The sequence below is a fragment of the Strix uralensis genome, chromosome 14, assembly GCF_047716275.1.
Source record: "Strix uralensis isolate ZFMK-TIS-50842 chromosome 14, bStrUra1, whole genome shotgun sequence".
NCBI classification, from domain to species: Eukaryota; Metazoa; Chordata; class Aves; order Strigiformes; family Strigidae; genus Strix; species Strix uralensis.
This window is the reverse complement of record NC_133985.1, coordinates 10891369-10910527: the sequence shown is the minus strand read 5'-3', so window position 1 is coordinate 10910527 and position 19159 is coordinate 10891369. Positions and strand designations below refer to the sequence as shown.

The 19159-nt window shown below is 48.0% G+C and overlaps 1 protein-coding gene across 1 annotated transcript; it reads right to left on the bottom strand.

The window, feature by feature from the left end:
* Positions 1–8292: 8292 nt before the first annotated feature.
* C1QTNF2 (C1q and TNF related 2) lies at positions 8293–18621 on the bottom strand. Its single transcript, XM_074883532.1, has 3 exons — positions 18396–18621; positions 11784–12032; positions 8293–10445 (listed from the first exon to the last, which is right to left on the bottom strand). The coding sequence occupies exons 2-3, from the start codon at positions 12022–12024 to the stop codon at positions 9832–9834; spliced, it is 855 nt and encodes a 284-aa protein (XP_074739633.1). The 5' UTR covers positions 12025–12032; positions 18396–18621; the 3' UTR covers positions 8293–9831.
* Between the last annotated feature and the right edge of the window lie 538 nt (positions 18622–19159).

The following is a 19159-nucleotide window of genomic DNA, read 5'->3' as shown; positions in this document are numbered from 1 at the left end:
GGAGAACAAACCGGACAAGTCACCCGACGCCCCGCGGCCGTTTCCGCCGGCCGCCCCCCCCCCCGCGGCCCCGCGCTCCCGCCCGCCATCCCCAGCGCCCTGCCCTGCCCTCACCTCTCCGCCCGCCATCCCCTGCCCTGCCCTCACCTCTCCGCCCGCCATCCCCTGCCCTGCCCTCACCTCTCCGCCCGCCATCCCCTGCCCTGCCCTCACCTCTCCGCCCGCCATCCCCTGCCCTGCCCTCACCTCTCCGCCCGCCATCCCCTGCCCTGCCCTCACCTCTCCGCCCGCCATCCCCTGCCCTGCCCTCACCTCTCCGCCCGCCATCCCCTGCCCTGCCCTCACCTCTCCGCCACCGCTCGCCCCCTCCGCCGGGCGCCCTGGCCGCCGCGCAGACCTGCGAGTCCCGGCCCGGCCGCGGCCCCTCCGCGGGCTCCCGCCGCCCCTCGGGGGCGGGTGGGGGGTAGCGGGGGGCACCGCTCGGCGCTTTGTGCCGGCGGCAGCGCTGCCCGCGGCGCGCAGACCTCCGCGGGGTGGCCCAGGCTGAGCCCGCAGACCGGCGGGCAAAGGGAGGCGGGTGGATGCTGCTGCCCCCTCCGCCGGTGAGACTTTTAAGTTAATTGGTGCTAATTAAGAGCTGGCTGCCCCAGGCAGGGGCATTTCCTTCCCCTCCGTGCCCTGCGCTCCCCGGGCTGTAGCGCCTGCAGCCCCCTGCCCCGCGGGATGCTATGGGAAGGGGGGTGGGCAAAAAACGGACTTTTTCGTTGTTTTGTGATTCCCAATCCAAGATGCTTTATCTTAAACTGTCAGAAAGCCGTACATAGAAGCCCCTGCTGATGTCCGACCGTAAGCTTTGGCAGGAGCGCAGCTCCCTTCCGGGCCACATGTCAAGGTTTCCCTCCCGCAGTGCCAGAAAGCAGCTCTGCCCTGTGCAGACACTGCGCGGGGACTGCCCAGAGCCTGCGCGTCCCCTGGTCCTACCGCTCGCGTCTTTGGGACGGGTCCCATCCCTGTTGCACAGCACCAGCGGGACCCTGACGTGCTGCCACAGGAGCTGGAGATGCCTGGTTTGCCATCAGAGCCCAGCCTGGCTCAAGCCTTAAGGCTGGGTGTCAGACACTGGGAGCCCCAGGACCCGCATCCTTCCCGAGTTTTATACCCGAGGAGCCCAGGAAACTGTCAGGCACCACACAGCTTTATTCCCCGGCCTCAGAGGGACATGTTTATAGCCTAGTGGATATTTCAGCAGGTTGAAGTCTTTCAACAAGTCTTATCGCTCCGCTTCAGCAATTCCAGGAGCCAAAAAAATCACTGCGCAACCTGTTTTATACACAAATCTCAGTGTTGAGCCATTTAGGATCAGGACTTTTCATGAGAAAGTTTACCAGGCCTAGCAACAGCTTTCCCATGTAAAGAACTAAATTTCATTTTTAGAATTAGATTTTTTTAAAAAAATATAATTGCCAGTCATTTTTCACTCGAATTACCAAAAGAACCTCACAAAACATTTGTTCCTGGGTTGAGGAGGTGAACAACAGAGGAGAGGAGTTGTTGAGTAGAGGAACAACAAAAATCTGCCTGCTTCAGTCAAAATAAATATTTGTGTTGATTTTAGTGTTCCTGGGAAAATATTTTTGTGATCAAAGCAAGTTGTTGACCAAATCTTCTGGGGAAAACATACCCCAGTTGTTTATAGTCTATGTTTGGTGTCTTGTCCCCTGCTATAAAAGAGAAGCAGTGAAGTTAAGTGGCAACAGCTATTAAGCCTACAGATAAAAGCTGCCACCAAGTGTCCATCAGAAATAATTTTCCCCTATTTTCTTTTAAGTACATCCCAGTATCTCTTAAACAAAGTACTTAAGTGCCTTAAATTAAGGCAAAGAAAAACCTACCTTGTCTTTTTGCTTAAAACTGAGCATGTGCTTAACTATTTTGTTGATTACAGCCAATAAAGTTCTCCAATTTTTTACAGTGTAAATCAAACCAATAGCATTATTTGAAAGAGAGAGTATCAGTTCTTTGAAATGAAGTTTCAATAATATGGACATGGTGTGGATTTCCATAAGCTCCTGTCCATAGCACCTATTGATTTAAAACTCGTGTATTTTTAAAATCTGAATGATTTGAAAAAATATTGAGATTCCATGTGAAATCAGAAACTGTTCCATATAATGTTGTTTTTAATTCTGTAGCCAAAAGATTTTATTTTTCCTGAATATGGTCCTTATGTTTCACTTGTTCCATTTTGTTCCAAGTGTGATGTATCAAAAGTTTCCCTCAGTAACTGCACTGATATTAAAAACGCAAACAAATAATGAATAAGGTTCTCCTTTCTGTGGCATGGCTCTTAGCAGGGCTCAAACAGATTGCTCTGTTGATTTTAAAAAGGCCAACCAACAGTGTCTTTGATATCATAAAATATTCACAGTAACATATTAGAGAGAGCAGTAATTCTGGACTTGTTAAGACCTCAGACATAGCCTTGAACCTTGGAATTGCTTTATTTTGAAGGAGGGAGTGCCAGCAAGGCCACATACATAAAACAGGGAATCCAGTACTGTTTCATCTGATAGTCAAACGAACAAAACACAGAGGTTATCATTAACTTGTTGATACTGTAAAAATTGACTGCAGCTACAGTATGTATTTTTCCATCCAAATGGAATAATTTAAATCCTCCTCAGGTTCTTACATGATAGGTAAAGTTTGGGTTAAAATATAGGCTTTAGCCACAACAGAACTGTGTTGATTAATTTTTCAAGTGTTTAATAAACACTGAGAGAGATAAAGGTAAAATCCCATGGAGATTCCCAAAGTAGGCCTGCATAGAGTTTATATTAACTTTGAGAAGTTTTATGTTACTCTTTCATCGGTAAATTATGGCTGGGTAAAGCACAGGTGCAGAGTCAGTAAAACTTCACTGGTGCAAGTTAAGTTTGTAAGTCAATGAAAGTTAATGTTAAGGGGGTTTTCCCCTTAAAAATCAGTTTAACTAAGCAAATTAGCATCTTTACCACTAGTGCCACCATTCTGAGTGCTGGGGCAATAAAACTGCTTTTAGGTGACAAAGCTATCTGAGAATAACTGAGGACACCAACTGCAAAGTGACCAGAAAGTTGCTCAGGCAACCTGGCTCTTGCCTGCTGGCAGGAAGGGCTCGGAAGAGGCAGGGGCTCAGCTGGGGAAGCAACACAGCAGAAATACTGCGGTAAAGAGGCAGCACCAAGTGCAGAGAGGGGCTGTGCTTATATCAGCAAGGAGCTGAGCCTCTCTTGGCTGAGCCTGGGTGGAAAAAACAGGCTTTTTAGTCAAGTTTCAGTATAACACAGGCAGAACCAGTATCTGCTCATGCATGCGCTCCTACCAGGGAGGCTGGGGATGTCAGGAAGACACTGAGAGGCCACTTGTTCACTCCTCAACCTCACCTGGTACTGGAGGTGGCGAGGAGCTTCCCTGGTACCCAGCAAGGAGGCCAATGCAAACAGGGACCACCTGTACCAGCACCCCCCACCCCGGGTTCCTCCTTCCCCAGGTGAGCAGCCCAGCTTGTTACTACCCAGGTACCTCCCATTTCACCAGGATCCCAAAACTAGATTAGCTAGCTCAGCAACAGCTTGCGCACTAATTTAAGCCAATTTGAGTGCTTTTACACCCTGTGATGCTTTCCTGCTGCTGAGGAGGAAGAGCTTTACCAATTCTGGTTCTCTGTGTTCACCCATACCTTTCACTGTCCTGGGTACATGGTTTCTCTATCACTCCTCATGCATTTTTGTTGTTTGATCTACCTTACTAAACCTAGTTTTTCTACTGGATTAGTTTTCTCTAATTTTAGAGAGTAATATTGGTTCACAGAGGGATCTGAAGCCAGCAAGGATGCACAGCCCTGAGCAGCAAGAGGTAAGCAGGGTCTCTTCCTTCTGCCCTGTTAAACTGGGATGATGTGATTTTTGGAGGTGTGTCTAAATCTGGCTTGTCCTATTCCCTGCAAGAGCCACCACTGAGGGGGCTGGGCAAAAAATGCCCAGGGGAAGATCCTACAAGCTGTGTGAAGCTGTGCCCTCGCTCTACTGCCTTAGCTGGGTCAGGCTTAACACAGGACTATCAGCAAGCTGCTCAGAGGCACGGGAGCTCTGTGCCCTTGCAGGTGGCAGAGATGAGAGCAGAGTGGCCCCTTTCTGTGGGGGGTTCATGAGTTTGGAGAGTTGCAACCTGCTTTCCTCTGCTGTTGGTAGAAGCAAGCTATGAATGATTTATGGGTTGGTTTTGGGTTTTTTTTAAGACAGTGTTACAGGATCAGGACTGTCCTCAGGAGCTGTAATCATTAAGCCTGACTGGCTAGTATGAAGGGCTTTAACCCCAGTGAGCTGCTGTTGGGTGTATATCCATGTCAGACTAAGCCCGTGATGGTGCAAGGAAAGAACAATAGTACCGATGGTATTCTAGGGTTTAAGCAAAATATTGTTGTACTTCTGTGTATCTTGAAGAGTCTGTTTTATTCAAAGACTTTTAAATGGTTGCAGTTCCTAGTTTTCTGCTGATGCTGAGTGCGTTGAGCTGGGATGCTCGTGCCTTGCCTTGGGGCACCGAGAGCCCCCAGGAGAGGCTCGTGGGTCTGCTGCCCAGCAGCCTGAAATACCTGAGCTTCATGCCTGAGAACTAGCATGATGCATGAGTCAGCCCCTCCTGGTTTTCCCTTTCAAGCACACCATTCCCTCATCCCTGTTTCTTCCTGGCCTGAGCACTAATTTCCTTGTTCCTCCTCTCAGCCTGTGGTTTATGTGGAAATTAGAAACTCTGTGAACATACCCTTCCTTGTAGAAGTCTTTCACTTCTTGACCTGCCTGTCAAGGACTCAGGGGACGCAGTGTCTCCAGCGCAAAGTTGCTAAAAATGCAGGGAGGAACACGGGGCCACGATGGGGGTTACAGCAGTGCTAGAGTGGGGCATGGGGAGCTGCGGGTCACGGGCTTGTGCCGTCCTGACGTAACTCTGCAGTTTCTACTGTTGTACCTGGCTCATTTCAAGTGCAGAAATGGCCCTTGGCAGTGGGAAGGGGCTAGGAGTGGGGACATGGCTACCAGGAGACAGGACAGTGGGGACAGTGCAGAGAGCTCTCAGTAGCCATGTGGCCCCCAGGGCTATGTGATCTTACTGTGGGCCTGCCATAACATGCTCTTCAGGGACTTTGTGCTACTTAGTGAGGCAGCATTGGCAAAACCTGGAAGAAGAGAAAAATAGACTTCCCCCTGACTCTTTATTGTTGCTTTTTTTTTTTTTTTTAGCATTGGGATCCTGACTGCTGAGTGTTAACTGGTGTAACTGAGGGTGGGCTCACCTGGGGAGCAGGGCAAACCAGTGACCTGGATCCTTCTGAGTCTCTCGGAAGATGCAGTCAAGACTTGAAGGCATCGATCTGTTGGGTCTGCTTGGTGAGGCACTCGGGGCGTGTTGGGCACATGGCCAGGGCCGCACAGGGGAGGTGCTGCCTTGCTCTGGTGCCTTCCCTTTGTTTCCAACTCTGATATTGCATCATTACTTTCCAGACACTCCATGCACATTGAGTTCATGGTTAATGTTAATTTTCCACAGTGAAAATATTTTTGTATGTTTGTTTTTCTTTTTGCTGTTAGCACTGAAGTGTATGCTTTAAAAAAAAAAAACCAACAACCAAAACCAAAAAAGCCTTGAGGTCCTTTTGTGTAGACCAGCCCTGAAGGGGAGGAAAAGGGCTTTAAGAGGCTGAATTAAGGGTCAGAAGCTGCATGAAGTAGGAGTTGTCCTTGGGCTCATCTAGTGCTGAGCACTTCCCACCCTGCTCATGTTTGTGCAGAGTGCTCAGACAGTGTGAAATCACAGCTTCACCCAAGCTGGAAGTGCACTGCTGCGTCGCATTGGGGATGGATGCGGGAGGGAGAAGGCTCTGTGGGAGTGGAGACAAGCTCCTGTGGCAGAGAAAACCTCCTCTGCCTTGGAGGGGCCTGAGCAGGCACAAGCGTTCACAGCCAGGTCCATGCTGGTCTCTAATGAGCCACAAGCTGAACCAGCTGAGCCTTTTCTCTGTTGCTGACTGAACACTGAAGGTGGGTGCTCCTGCCTTGCCTCCCTGCCCTGGTGTGCTGGATGTGCCCGAGGGACTCGCTTGTGTCAAAATGTGGTGCAAGGGACAGCTCTGACACTTGTGGTGATGGAGAATGCTGCAGCATAACAGGTCTTGTGGGAGGGTGGCAGATGTGGATGGCATCCTGTTCAGCCAGGTGTTGGTCCTTCCCTCCTGATGGCATTTACCCATGTGCTCGCCCAGCTACCACCATTCCCAGCTCTTCTCCCGCCATACCAGAGGTGCAGGCAGCTGCCTGCACTGCGGTGAGCAGACTGTGTGGGAGTGGTGCTCTCTTGGGACAGCTTGGCTGTGAAAACCAAAGCTCTTTATTTGGTGATTTTTTTTCCAGAAACTTTGTGTTTCTCGAATAAAGAGACCTTATGTAAATCTCAGTTTCAGTTTTAAAACGAAGTAAATAACTGCTTGGCTGGAGGGCAATGGCAGCCCAAACCAAAATGCAGCTTGAAGATGCAGGAGCAAGCCAGAATGTGTTCTTTTTTTAAAATTCTCCAAAGTCTGAGCCAGTCATTTTGAGTTTTGTGCAGGGTTTTCCCCCACTTTTAGTATTTCGGTGACTGGCCCTCTAGTGACCCAGGCATGCTTGTACTTTGCCAGCTGCCCTTCCCTCCCTCTTCTCCTGGGTGAGGCAGGAGGAGGGAAGCCCACAGCTCCTTGAGATGATTCTTCTTGCAGGATTGGGCTGAGTGGAGACACTTTGTTCAGCATGCAAGTTGCTCTTAAGGCATCATAAGAGGAAATTAATCTTTTTCAGAGGAACCTGTGCAAGAGGAACCCACATGTATCACTTCAAATGCTCATGCCTCTTTCACAGAAATACTTACAGTACGTGGTATCTTTAAATGTCTTCAGCCCAGTGGGAGGTTAAACAATCTGGAGAATCTGTTCCTCTCCCTCTTGCCTGCTATATTTTATTTGGGTTTTCTGTTGCTTGGAGTCCTTGATGGCAGCAGATGCCTGGGCTGGGGTTTGAGCTGTGCAGTGCACAGTGCTGCTCCTGAGGGAAGGACCTCATAGCCCCAAACTGAAATCAAACAGTCTCTCACTGAGCACTCAGCAGGCATCAGTGGTTCTCTTTATAATTTTCATTTTGATATTCCAGATTTAAAAGACTCGTTTACAGGTTTTTCCTTTCACTAGAATAAAAAGGACGCTTTGCCAGACAGTTATAACTTCCCTTGCTTCTCATCTGGGGAAACCAACTCACGTCCCCCTGAGAGGGCTGACACTGGGAGGAAACGCTCCCTGCTGGGGCCTTCTCTGGAGATAACAAGGGAAGACAAGTGACTGAGCTGATCTAATTGCTCACTGCTGCTTCCCCTCCACACTCTTCTTCTCAGGTTTATTCCCTGTGGTGCTCCTCCATACCCTCCCAGCTCTAGTACCTGCCTGGTGCCAAGTGGGTTCAGTTCATAAAATCAGTGGAGAACTAACTTGACTACAAATAAAACCCAAATAATATGAAAACCCACCCCAAAAATACTCACTTCTGGGGATGGGTAATGCACTGAATCAAGAGGAAAGAACTGAGGAGGGAGAAAGGTCTCTGAGTTTTGGCAGAGTGGGCTGTGAGTGCTACTGGATTAATTAAAGCTGTACTATGTAATTTCCCTCTTGGGTGCAGCACAGCTCGGTGGAGGCAATATCCTCCCATGCATCCCACCACCTCCCGTGAGCTGCGCCTAACGTGTACAGTTGCTGGGGGACCCGTGTGGGTGTAGAGACCTGCCCACAGCCCAGCCCAGAGCAGTTATTTCCCTTTGGGGCTCTGGGGCTTTCAGGGTGGGAGTGTGGGGCTGGGCAAGGAGGGAAAAATGCAGTTCTTGAACTGCTGCTGCCTTTGGGAAGCTGCCTGCAGATGCACCCCAGGACACCCTAAATGCTTTGGAATAAGAGATGTATTCTGTGAGCAACCACTGTCAAGGAAAGGACACCTGCTATCTGGGTGAGCAGCTTCAGGGGAATGGACAGATCCCATTCTTTCACCTTGCAGGTTTTCTTGCACAGAGAGCAGAAAACTCTGTGCATTCCCCAGCCTGCTGGGGAGAAATAGTCCTGTTGCACCAGCCCCTACAAAATCCATTGCTAACCCAAGATGTCTGTAGAATCTGTAACGCAGTTTTGAAATACCTTCTGGGAAATCACTTTTATATATGTCAAGACTATTCCAGCAGTACTTTTGTTCAGCTTTATTTTATAAAATGTATTTGAAAGGATTTTTGTAAGATATAACACAATTACTGTAGTTCATGAAAATCATGCAAGTATTTTGACTTGTAAAAATAAGATTAAAAAAAAATATTTGTTCTTATGAGATATCCCTTCAATGCCTACATATGAGGATTAGAAGAGCTGGAATTTCATGAGAATTTTCACCAAGTGATAAAGAAGATGAGAAATATGACTGGAAACCAAGAAGATGCATCTGATAGTGAGGAAGAGACTCCTTCCATCTGGCTACAGAGACAGAGGCCTCTGTGTTGCTGAACGTTGGATGCCCTGGGGCACGGCAGCCAGACTGAGCGGCTTTATAGAAGAACTCTTTGCTCTGGTAATAGTGAACCATTTTGGAGCATGTCCCTGTATTAGCTGATACAGAGGAGAAAAAAAAAGTTGCTAAGCTCAGTTTAGCAAAAGTAAAAAGCTCAGATGAGCAAAAGTTCAGCTTTTTAGTTTTCTGTTTTTTTTTCCATACAGTTTAGAATCAAAACATTGATTTCGTAGCATCTGTAATATTTGACATACAACATCAAAAAGCAAAGCAGCAGTAAGATAGGTCTAGCTGTAGCATTAAGCCCTCAAGGAGGATCTCAGCAGCACCACAAGCATCTCCTTCCAGCAAAAGCTGGAGGGGATGAAGGAAGGGGGTTATTAATGAACTTGTTTCTGGAGTGAAGGCTCGTGCTGCCTTTACCAGTTGAGTCTTATCTGTAAAGTTCACCCTCCACCGTGGCTCGAGGCCCACAGGTATTTGGCTTGCACAGTCCACTTTAGGTTCTGGTCACAGCTTACCAACACTTGTCTGAAACCAGATGCAGGACACCAGTGCTGGTATATTGAAGCTGAAATCTGAGAAACGCCAGTGGTGCTCAGTGCAACAGCTTGGGTCTTATGAGGAGTCTTACCTTTAACTTTAAAAATGAGATCTCTCTTTTGTGTCATCTCCTATTTAGACCAGAGACCTTTACTTGTTGGTACTGCTTTGATGAGGCAGAGAGCCACTCTTACTTTTACAACTTTAGCTGACAACTTCCTGACCCTTAAGCAGCTAGTAAAGTGTAACTCCATATTAGCAAGGATTATTACTATTATGGGGTGTAGGGGGAGGAGGTGCAGTGATAGTCTCCAGCATCGGTGGGACTTCTGTGCTCAGCTTTCAGGAAATGGTTGTTCATTTTCATGCTATATAATATTCAAAGCATTCCACACCAGTATTTGAATTACGTGTCCATGGCATGTTGGAATCCTCACGGAAAACATAATGGGCGGCTTTGAGACTTAGCAATTCATGAGGCTGCTTAAAGGTGAGTCCTACTGGTCCTGGTACCCTGTGGACTAGTTGATGACATCAAGTAAATATCTAAATAGCCAATACAGGCTGTTAGCGCCAAAAATGTGGAATTGTATGATAATCCCACACATGTCCAGGCTACACTTTGCTGGACTGAGGTCTCACGCATTTCCTACTTTTTCCCACAGACTAGTTTCTCATCTTATATTTCATTGATATAATCTTGATCAGGATATATCAGGAAGCCAGTAAATAAGCTGTCTGTCCAGTAGGGATCATAAAAGAGCCCATTTTGTTCTGAGTAAAAGATCTGCAGCCATACTTCATCCTCCTGCTTCAGAGAAAGGATGGTTGATCCAGAGGCAACGTCATGGTTCCCAGTGTTGGCATCAAAAGTCTTGATCCGGTACTGCCCATTGTGGACCAAGCCAATGGCCAAGTGTTTGTTGGCCAAAGTAATATCATAAGTGAAGTAGTAAATACCTGGGATGCTGCATATAAATTTCCCACTGGAAGCATTGTAATGTCCTCCCTCGTTCATCAGGATCCTGTCAAATTTGATGGGCAGCCTTTCCCTTGGGTAGCTCTTTGACACTGCCACAGAGAAGGCAGATTTGGCTTTGTTGGCGTTACAGGTGCAGGGTCCTGGCATCCCGGTCTCACCCTTGTTCCCTTTAGGCCCTTTCTTTCCCGGTGCCCCATTTTTTCCAGGATTACCCTTTAAACCCTTGGGCCCTCGTGGGCCTGCCTTGCCAATTGCTCCTGCTTTTCCCTTTGGTCCTGGTTTGCCGGGGTTTCCTGTTCTGCCTTGTGGACCTAGAAGACAAATAACCTTGTAAATTTTTCAGTGGAAGAGATGATATGGCAACTGGAAAGGGGTTGTGTCGTCGTAGCAGTGTATTTTCATTTAGGAGGAAAACCTTGCTGGTGAGAATCCTGATGAAATACCACCTGGAGCTGGACATCTGACAGGTCTGACTAAGCATGTTAAGTAGGTGGTTGGCATGATAACAGTGGGACTTGGGAGCAGGAGAGTCTGTCCCTTTTAAGGATCAAAAGGCTGGTTCAATTATCTGGCTCACTTGAGAAAAACGAGTAATTAATTATAAATCTAGCCAAGAACAAGCTTTAAATGTTTGGGTTTTTTAGAAGCGGGACAGGTTTGTGAAGACTTTAGAACCTAGGTTTGAGCTGATAGAGTGCTTGTAATCTCCTCTCTCTCTCTTTTTTTTTTTTTCTTTTTTTACACTTAACATGAAACTGTTTAAAAAAAAAAAAAAAATATTCTAGGTATAGTAAAAAGCCCAGCCTAGCTGGTGGATTGAACAGTTGTGAATCAGACACCCAGTGCAGGGACTGCCTTGAGATGGGAAGCGAGTTGGACTGTGACAGTGATGCTGAAACTCCTGCATGTTGCTGATTGCGGTAATGTCTGATATAAGACAAATTCATGGGGATTTGTACCCTGTCTCTTGACCTGCTGTAGCAAGACTAGATTTAAATGCAGCTGTGGGTGGAAACCTGTTCTCCAGATTCCCTCTTTTGGGCGTGGGAGAAGAGAGTAAGATGCAGCTTTGTCAAGCTGGTGTTATGCTGAATCAGGAGTGCACTCTAGTGTGGCAACGGGAAATCGCTGCTTTCTCACCATAGCTGGTCCTGGTGCTGACTGACTGTAAGGCTGGATCTAAAGCAGAGCCTCACTCAGGATTAAAGAAGGGTTGTTATTTGCTTTGATTTAGATTGAGCACGGGCAGAGCAGTGCCTGTCATCCAGCTAGAGCACTTTGGGGAACAAGTACTTAATTTTTTCACCTGACTTTGTTTTGCTTGAGAGCAGGAATCAGAGCCCACTGCTTTGTCTCATCTAGAGAGCATGTATCAGAACAGGGAAAATCTCACTTAAAATGAAGCCAACAGGAATTGCGTACAGCATTAAGATGCTATCAGCAAATAATGCGAGTCTGAACCACCCTGGCAGGAGCTGACAAGCGTGAGATGTTGAAGGTGGGAGAGTGGAAATTTCTAGAAGAGTTTCCTATGAGATGTTGTCTGTCCTGGGGCTCAGATTTGGGGTGACAGGTTGCTGTTAACTCAGCTGTTGCACTATTGCTTTTACATTTTACCCTTGTTGTGGTAAGAAGCGTTTTTCTCCTACCTTCATCGCCGTGCTCGCCTTTATCCCCGTCCTTGCCATCCTTGCCATCTTTGCCCGGGAAGCCCATTCTGCCAACCGTCCCCGGAGCCCCGGGTGCGCCAGGTGGGCCGGGTGGCCCGGGGGGTCCCGGCAGGCTGCACGCCAGCTGGGAACCTTCCTGCAGCGCTCCCTTGGCAAAGCCCCCGAGAATGTGGTTTGCCACACAGGGCACAGTCCAGAGGAGGAGGACAGCGGAGATCATGGCGCAGCCTGTAAAAAGGAGATGGGACGTGGCTGTTATGTGTGGGTGCAGCGGTGTCCCCTCCACCAGGATGGTGTGTTGTAGAGACTTGCATGAAAATGGGAGATAACTGGGCTTTTTTTGGCAGGGTGGGGGAGCTGTTTGATTTGGTGTGACATGAATTTAAGGATTTGGGTCATGGAGTTTTCTAGGTCTGACCAATATTTTTTTTCAAACTTGCTCTTCTCCAAGTATCTGTCTGTGGCCATCCCTCATTTTGTTTTGTTCCCTGGGCCTCCTTTCCCCTGAATCACAAGTAGCAATGGCAGAGGGGTGCAGAAAGCAACTGCTTGGGACTACTGGAGTGGAGGAAGGAGAAAGGGTTTTGGTGTAAATTTCCCCAGTGAGTCCCACTCTGCGGCTGGGTCACTGGGGTTTCTTACCAAGCACAAAACCTCGTGTGATGCAGGGCTGAATTTAGAAGGGGCTTGCGGAGGCTTTGGGTCAAGGCAGTCCTTACTGCATTTTGCCTGGCGGTATGAACTGAGCCCCTTGGCTACCTGAGAATGGCCCGTTCCCCATCGCAGCTCGCCTGCATGGCACTGCACAACCTGCAGCCCAGCCCCCCGCCAAGTCTCCGGCTCAGTGTTGGGGTGCAGCCACCCCTGCAGCTGTGACCAGCCCCCCTGCAGCCTCCACTGGGGGTTTTCTAACCTCTTGCCATGCTGACCAGCGCGGGGGCAGTAGCTCAGTCTTTATGTTTATTACTAATATCCACCCTCGAAAAACAGATAACTGTTAAAACCTCAACCGTTGTTTGTCCCCTGCCTCTGTAAAGTGAGCCATTGCTTTAAGCATAGAAAATGCCAAGGGCTTTTTTAGTGCATCCCAGGCTCTGCCTTCATTCACAGTGGGAGGCTGAGCCTCCTGGGCTTGTCTCACTCCACTCCTGGATGGGGACATAGTGATAGAAAATAATTTCTGGAATAATGCCATTCCCATGAACCTGCTAATAATACAGAGCACCTAATATACAGTAAAATATCCCTCTGGATGTTTGCGCATGGAGCTGTTTGCAGATAGCTGTGCTTCATGTGCAACTCCTGAGTAACTGCATCTTGAAATAGTGCTGAGATGCATCAGCAGCTTAGAGAAGATGCTCAAAATCAGGCTGATTGACAAGAGCCCATCTTCATGCGTGACCCACCTGGGACTCTGGGCATTAGAAGCATTTAAAATAGAATTTGGGTTCTGCACATGGTTACAGATGTAGTAAAAAAGAGAATTTCCCCTATGGTATCAGTTTCTGACTACCCATGGGAAAAGGTGCTCCTGCCATCCCCTCCCCAGAGCAGAAGACATCCCTATGCCTGGGCTGAGGGCTTTTTCCTCCCTTTGCTCTGCTGGTGAGGGAGGTTATGGCCATGGCCACCAGCTCCCCAGCAGGGCCAGTGCTCCCTGGTGGACACTGACCATGGGCTGAGGGGAGATGCTGATGGAGCCGGGCTCTTTTCCAGTTGTATGAATACAGAAATAAGCTGGTGGGGGGATGAAAGGCATCCCTGGCCCTATTGCTTTCTTTCAGCTTCTGTAGGTGGAGTAGCTTGGAGAAATGAGAGATGAAGCCTAAAACTGCCCCATATGAATCTGTGGCTGGTTGACTGTTTGCTCGGTAGCTCTTTGATTAGGAGAGATCGAGCTAAAGCCAAAGGTGGGGTGTTTTAGGGTTTGTTTTGTTTTGGGTTTTTTAAAAGGAGTTTTCCATGTACCACTTTGATACAACTCCTGCCCCTGGGCTAAGAGGTGCACACTCTTATTTGATGGAAAAGACTCCTATGAAATTTAGTCTTTTCCCTTGTTACAGCTACCTCTGACAGTAGGTGATTAAACATTTCACAAGAATTATCTGTTTGCATGGGCTTTCTTATCACATCCTCAAATCCTGCTAATGAAATACAGAATATAAGCGAGGATTAAAAGCAAGAAAACTGACTTTCACATATTTCTTCAAGCTTTGGTGCCGAAGCAAATTTGTAGTTAAACACAGATGCAATAGAAGATGAGCTGGGATATCCCAGACCTTTCAATCTGTCACTGGCCTTTCAGTTAGACAAGGTCCTGCTTGGGATCAAGTCAAATACTGGGAAGCTATAGCATCTCCCCAGTAGTGTTATGTTTAACTCCGGCACTGGAAATAAGATGCTTAAAGTATTGTATAAATTTCATGTTGGCCTTAGTGCTCTCACCCTGGTATCGGCTCCTGAAGGGATGGAAATGCGTATTACATGCTCCAAATCCAGCGAGCAATATGCTACATATTAATGCTGAGTGGGAGCCCCCCAGATCTGCGATATGTATAATTAAGAACATGCAGAGGAGTGGGAAATGCAAAACAGATCTCCAGGCTGGATTCGGCTGCTAAGTCATTTTGTTCTTCAGCTCTCTTGCTTTTCTTATACCTAAGTTTACTTGTGGTTGGTGAAAGCTGTTGATTTAATGGTCTTGTGAGACAGAAATCACCAACCAGTATTAATGTGGACAGTTGAATAAAGGCTTCTCAGTTCACAGAAAGGGAAACAAAACGTTAAAATGCTTGCAGAGTGGGGAGATCCCAAGGAAAGCTCCATCCCTGCTTCCTAGTAACCACCTCAAATAGGGCAGAAGAGAAGTGAGAGGCATATGGAGGTGGATGACACTAATAAGTTGTGGCAAGGGAAAATGTCATTGTGGAGCATAACCTGGAAAAAAGCTGGGACTGCTTCATGTAGAGAAGAAATGGGCAAGAGGGAGCACAGGGCAGGAGGACAGCTCCTTCTCTTAAAGTTTCTTACCATAAGAACTTCTATTACCTTCAGACAACCCAGCTAGTTGACCTGACGGGATAAAAAGTGGCAAACACAAAATACCCCGAGGCTGGGAGGTTAGTAGTACTGATACTTGGGTAGACGGGGAATATTTGACTACCTGGAGCCCTGCTCTGGCACAGCTCCCAAGTCGGTGTTAATTAACGGCTCCACAAGAACATTTCATCCCATATCACAGCAGTGTGTGTGGGATGCAAAGCACAGTCACATTCACAAGAGAATCTATAAATAACCTCTTAAAGAAATCTCTTTGAAAGAAAACAAACCTCATGCTGTTCCACCTTAAAAGGAAAATTGCTCCTCGATGTAGAACGTATGAGCTCCAAAAAGCAAATTGGAAACAGATCAGCATCTTTCCTCTCCACAGTACGGGTGGCAGGCCTGTCACTGGAGGCCATGCAGCATGGTTTCGGCTGAGGTCTTACTTTTCTAATGACACTTTAATTAATGTCTTTGCTAATAGGGTTTTGAAGACTTTTTGGCCATGACCAGTGCCTGTTGTGCGAGAGTGTGCACTGTGCCCAGGGGCTTACAGGAGCTGACTGGTGGTGGAGGACTGCTTAGGGAGGAGAGGAGATCCTGCATTGTCTGACTAAGTGCAGGCACCAGGCGATGGCTGTAATTTGTACCTGCCACTGAAATGTGAATGTTCAGCTCCTCAGCACCTGGGGAGAGCACTGGTATCAGGCATTGATTTCAGCACGGGAAAAGAAAGTGGACCAGCTTCACTTAAACAAGCTAGCTCATTGTCTGCAGCACAGGCACAGCTGGCCAGGCCTCAGGGCTGCCATGCCCCAGCTTCTCCCCAGCAGAGCCTGGGGCAGCACCAGCACTTCTTTGAGGTTATCAAGTACATTGGTGCTGAGCTTGGGCCAGAGCAGAGGTGCTCCAGCCATTCATGTGTGTCGTGCCTCTCCCTTGGTGACAGCATGTTGGTGATGGGCAAGATCTCATGCATGCAGAAATGCTTTTCTTCCCGATACTTAAAAATATCCTATCCATCCATTGAGTCACTCTGAAGTAATGTCTTCTAACATATTTAGCAGCAATGGTGCTTTCTAGGTTGCTCAGTCAAAGAAGACCAAGCCCTCGGGCTCAGGAAATGGTGCAACTTGTGGTGGACAAGGGCAGCACTTAATTGCTCTGAGGTGAAGGGTCTTGGAGGAAAGACCCTTTCAGCTCCCAGATGCTAGGTAGGCTCTGGCTGAGAGCTCACGTTCTGATCATAGCTGGGTCAAACCTCCACCCAGAGAGAGAGGACAGAGGCTCAAAAATGTGCTGCAAATGTCTGAACCCTGAGGTGGAAGGATGAGGCAGACAGGTGGAGTGACAGGTGTCCATCAGCTGGGTTTGAGAGACAATGATTCCCTGTGTCCTTCACCTGAACCAATGGAAATTGCTGCTGTGGGTCTAGGGCATCCCCTGGGATCAATGTGGTCTGTAAAACTGTGCTGTGAATCCCCACGGGGTAATTTTGGGGAATACTTGTCAGGAAGCAAACCAGGAAGGGGATGATTTTGGAAAATATTCACTCCTGAATCTTAGAGCTGGAACACATCTTTATAGAAAATACCTCAGGGCAAATAAAGCAATAAAGACAGAGCATCTCTGATTTGTAAGCATGGTACATGCAGAGCTGAGCATTTACTGTCTTCTTTCTTCCTAACGAGCCACATGTTTAGGGGTCTTCACTATAATTATGTAATAAAATGTAATGAATGACTCCAAGCATGTGTCTGAAATGGGATGTTCTGACTCTGCCTCATGGCCTTTATGTGACACTCACTTTCTGTTTTAGGACATTTTGTTGTCATCGCTCCTTGCTTCGGTGGGCCCTTCTCTTCCTGCCGGGGCTCAGGACCTTGGCAGAGGCTGCAGGGGCTGGGGAGGGAACACTGGGTCTTAGCTTTCCTCAGGATTGAGAAATGCTGGGAGTGGGTGGGCTGCCCAAAGGGGCCTGTTTGAAGCAGATATTTGTACACTCAGCAGAATTTGAACCTGACCCCTCCATGCTGAAACCCGAGCATCCTGTGAGCTTCTGTAGCATGTGAAGCACCTGTGCAGGGATCCTGCAAGCCCGTGCTCTCTAATAGCTTTTCTGGGCACACTCCTTGTCGCTGAAGCTACAGCACATCACTCTGTCACCTGAGAGCCTCCATCCCTAGGAGCTGTGTCCCACAGGGCTCCTTGCAGTCCCCAGTCCCAGCCTGCAGCTCCCGTTCCTGCTGGCTGCTGCAGTGAGCGATGGGCTTGCTGTTGCCGGAGGGGCCTCACAGACATCAGCCTGAGGGGATATATCTCCTGCCACATCTCCCCTATAGCTCTGGCTGCCACAACATCCCTGCTTCATGTGGCTCCTGCAAGCTCCTGTGCAACCAGCCTCATCCCAGCCCTGCTGCAGGTGAACTTCCTGGGCCACTTCACAGTTAGGAAGCCAGACAAATCCTATAGATACTTATGCATTAAAAAGGTGTTTCTCTAAGAAAAGAGTGAGCCCCAGGCATGAAGGATCAATTGTACTTTCTGGTGCTTACAGGGCAGGTGGGCTGAAATCCTGTCAGAGGAAAAATCCCTGAGTGTTTGCTGGACATGGTGTGGTTTGGTGGCGTATGTCGTGGCCGGACGGTGATTTTTGGCCAGGGAAGCCACCCTGTGCCATGCGGTGGTGGTGTGTGCCTGCCCATGGGGAGGAAAAGCACAGCAGGGGACAGAAAGGAGAGAGGCTGGGGGGAATTGCTGCTCGGAGGGAGGGAGGAGCAGGATGCCTTGGTAGCCCAAAAAGGGACCCAGCAGCAAACAAACGACTGGACCGTGACTTTCTACTCGGTTTCCTTTCAATATTTGAGGCTTTCTTAAACAAAACAACCATCTTCATGCTTCAGAATTTCCTAGCGTACCTCAAGGCATCTTAATTAGTCTTCAAAATAATCATTACTCCTGTGAGCCTAATTCTCAACTCTGGTGGTTGCCCTGTGGCATCCCCCAGGTGGAAACACAAGGAGCCCTTGGGCACATGGGGCTGATTTAGATAAAATAAGTTGTGCTGCTGGTGACAGCAGCTGAAATGGACGTATTTAATTTCTGGCATAAGCCAGTGAGGTTGTTGTACCAGATATGAGTTTGATCTGTATTCTGCTATTGCACAAAGCAATGTCAAAGGACATAAAGGAGAGCGATGTATCTTCTGTGCCTGAACCTGCATCACCGTCTCAGCTTTAGGCAGACAGGGATGCCTGTGGCAAACCTTTCCGAGCCCTGAGCTAAAGCCCTGTTACAGAAGCTGCCGATCTGTACCAGAGCAAAGGGAGAGGCTGTGGTTTCAGCTGTACGAGGTGGGTGCTCCCAGCGAAAGCCTGAGGAATGTTTCCTTCCTGGGGTATTTCTTTTAACTGGCGATTGTTGCCTTTATGGATTCCTGTGCAGGCGTTGGAAACCTGAGTGCTCAATGATTTAGACCTTATTTGGTAAGTTTTCGAAGTTAAGGTTAAGAGGAGGGAGAAAAAAAAAAGGAAAAGTGAATCTACTTACCACGACTAATCTCTTCAGTGAGATCTTGACAGGCGCTGGGAACCGACACTATTTTAAGCAGATGTTTTGCTGCAGATCGCTGTCATGCATGGAGTCCAAGCCCTGTCCTGCCGCAGCAGCGTCCTTCTGAGGGGTGTGCAATATTGACTTCTGTCTTTTTTATTAACTTTTACTCCTTTTTGTGCAGATTGCTAGCTTCTTGCAGCAGCTCCAGGTTTTGGCTCAATGTTGCCAAAGGCATATTTTTATTATTGTGTAATGGGTCTGCGGCTCTTCCTCTGTCACGTGGCATGGGAAGAAATTTTTACGCACATATGGCTGGAAAGCTCTTGATGCTTGGGGAGCTGTTCCCTTTTTCTCTCTCCCTTGCAGTCTTGTACGAAAGGCTCAGGAGTTGCCTGGATCATTTCTGACCAGTTCTGCCCCTCTCTGCTGTAGGGACATAAGGGCGCGGGTAACTCAGATCAAACTAGGGAACAACTTTGACACTTGATCCTGGAGCATTAGCAAGGGAAGCAAATCTTGTCCTAAGGGTGGAAACTAGTTTCTAAAACAGTTTAGACAAACAAGTAATATTTGTCTTTATTCAATCACTCCAGGCTTGAGTACAGGACATTGTAGTGAAGCAGCAGCTTTGCAAATGTGAGTTTTGAGAGGAAACTGCACGTTCCTCAGCACTGCTTTGGGTGAACACGTGAGACAAAACACAGAGACTTTGCCATAGGGATGACATGGCAGGAATGCTTCTGTCTTTGGAAAGGGTT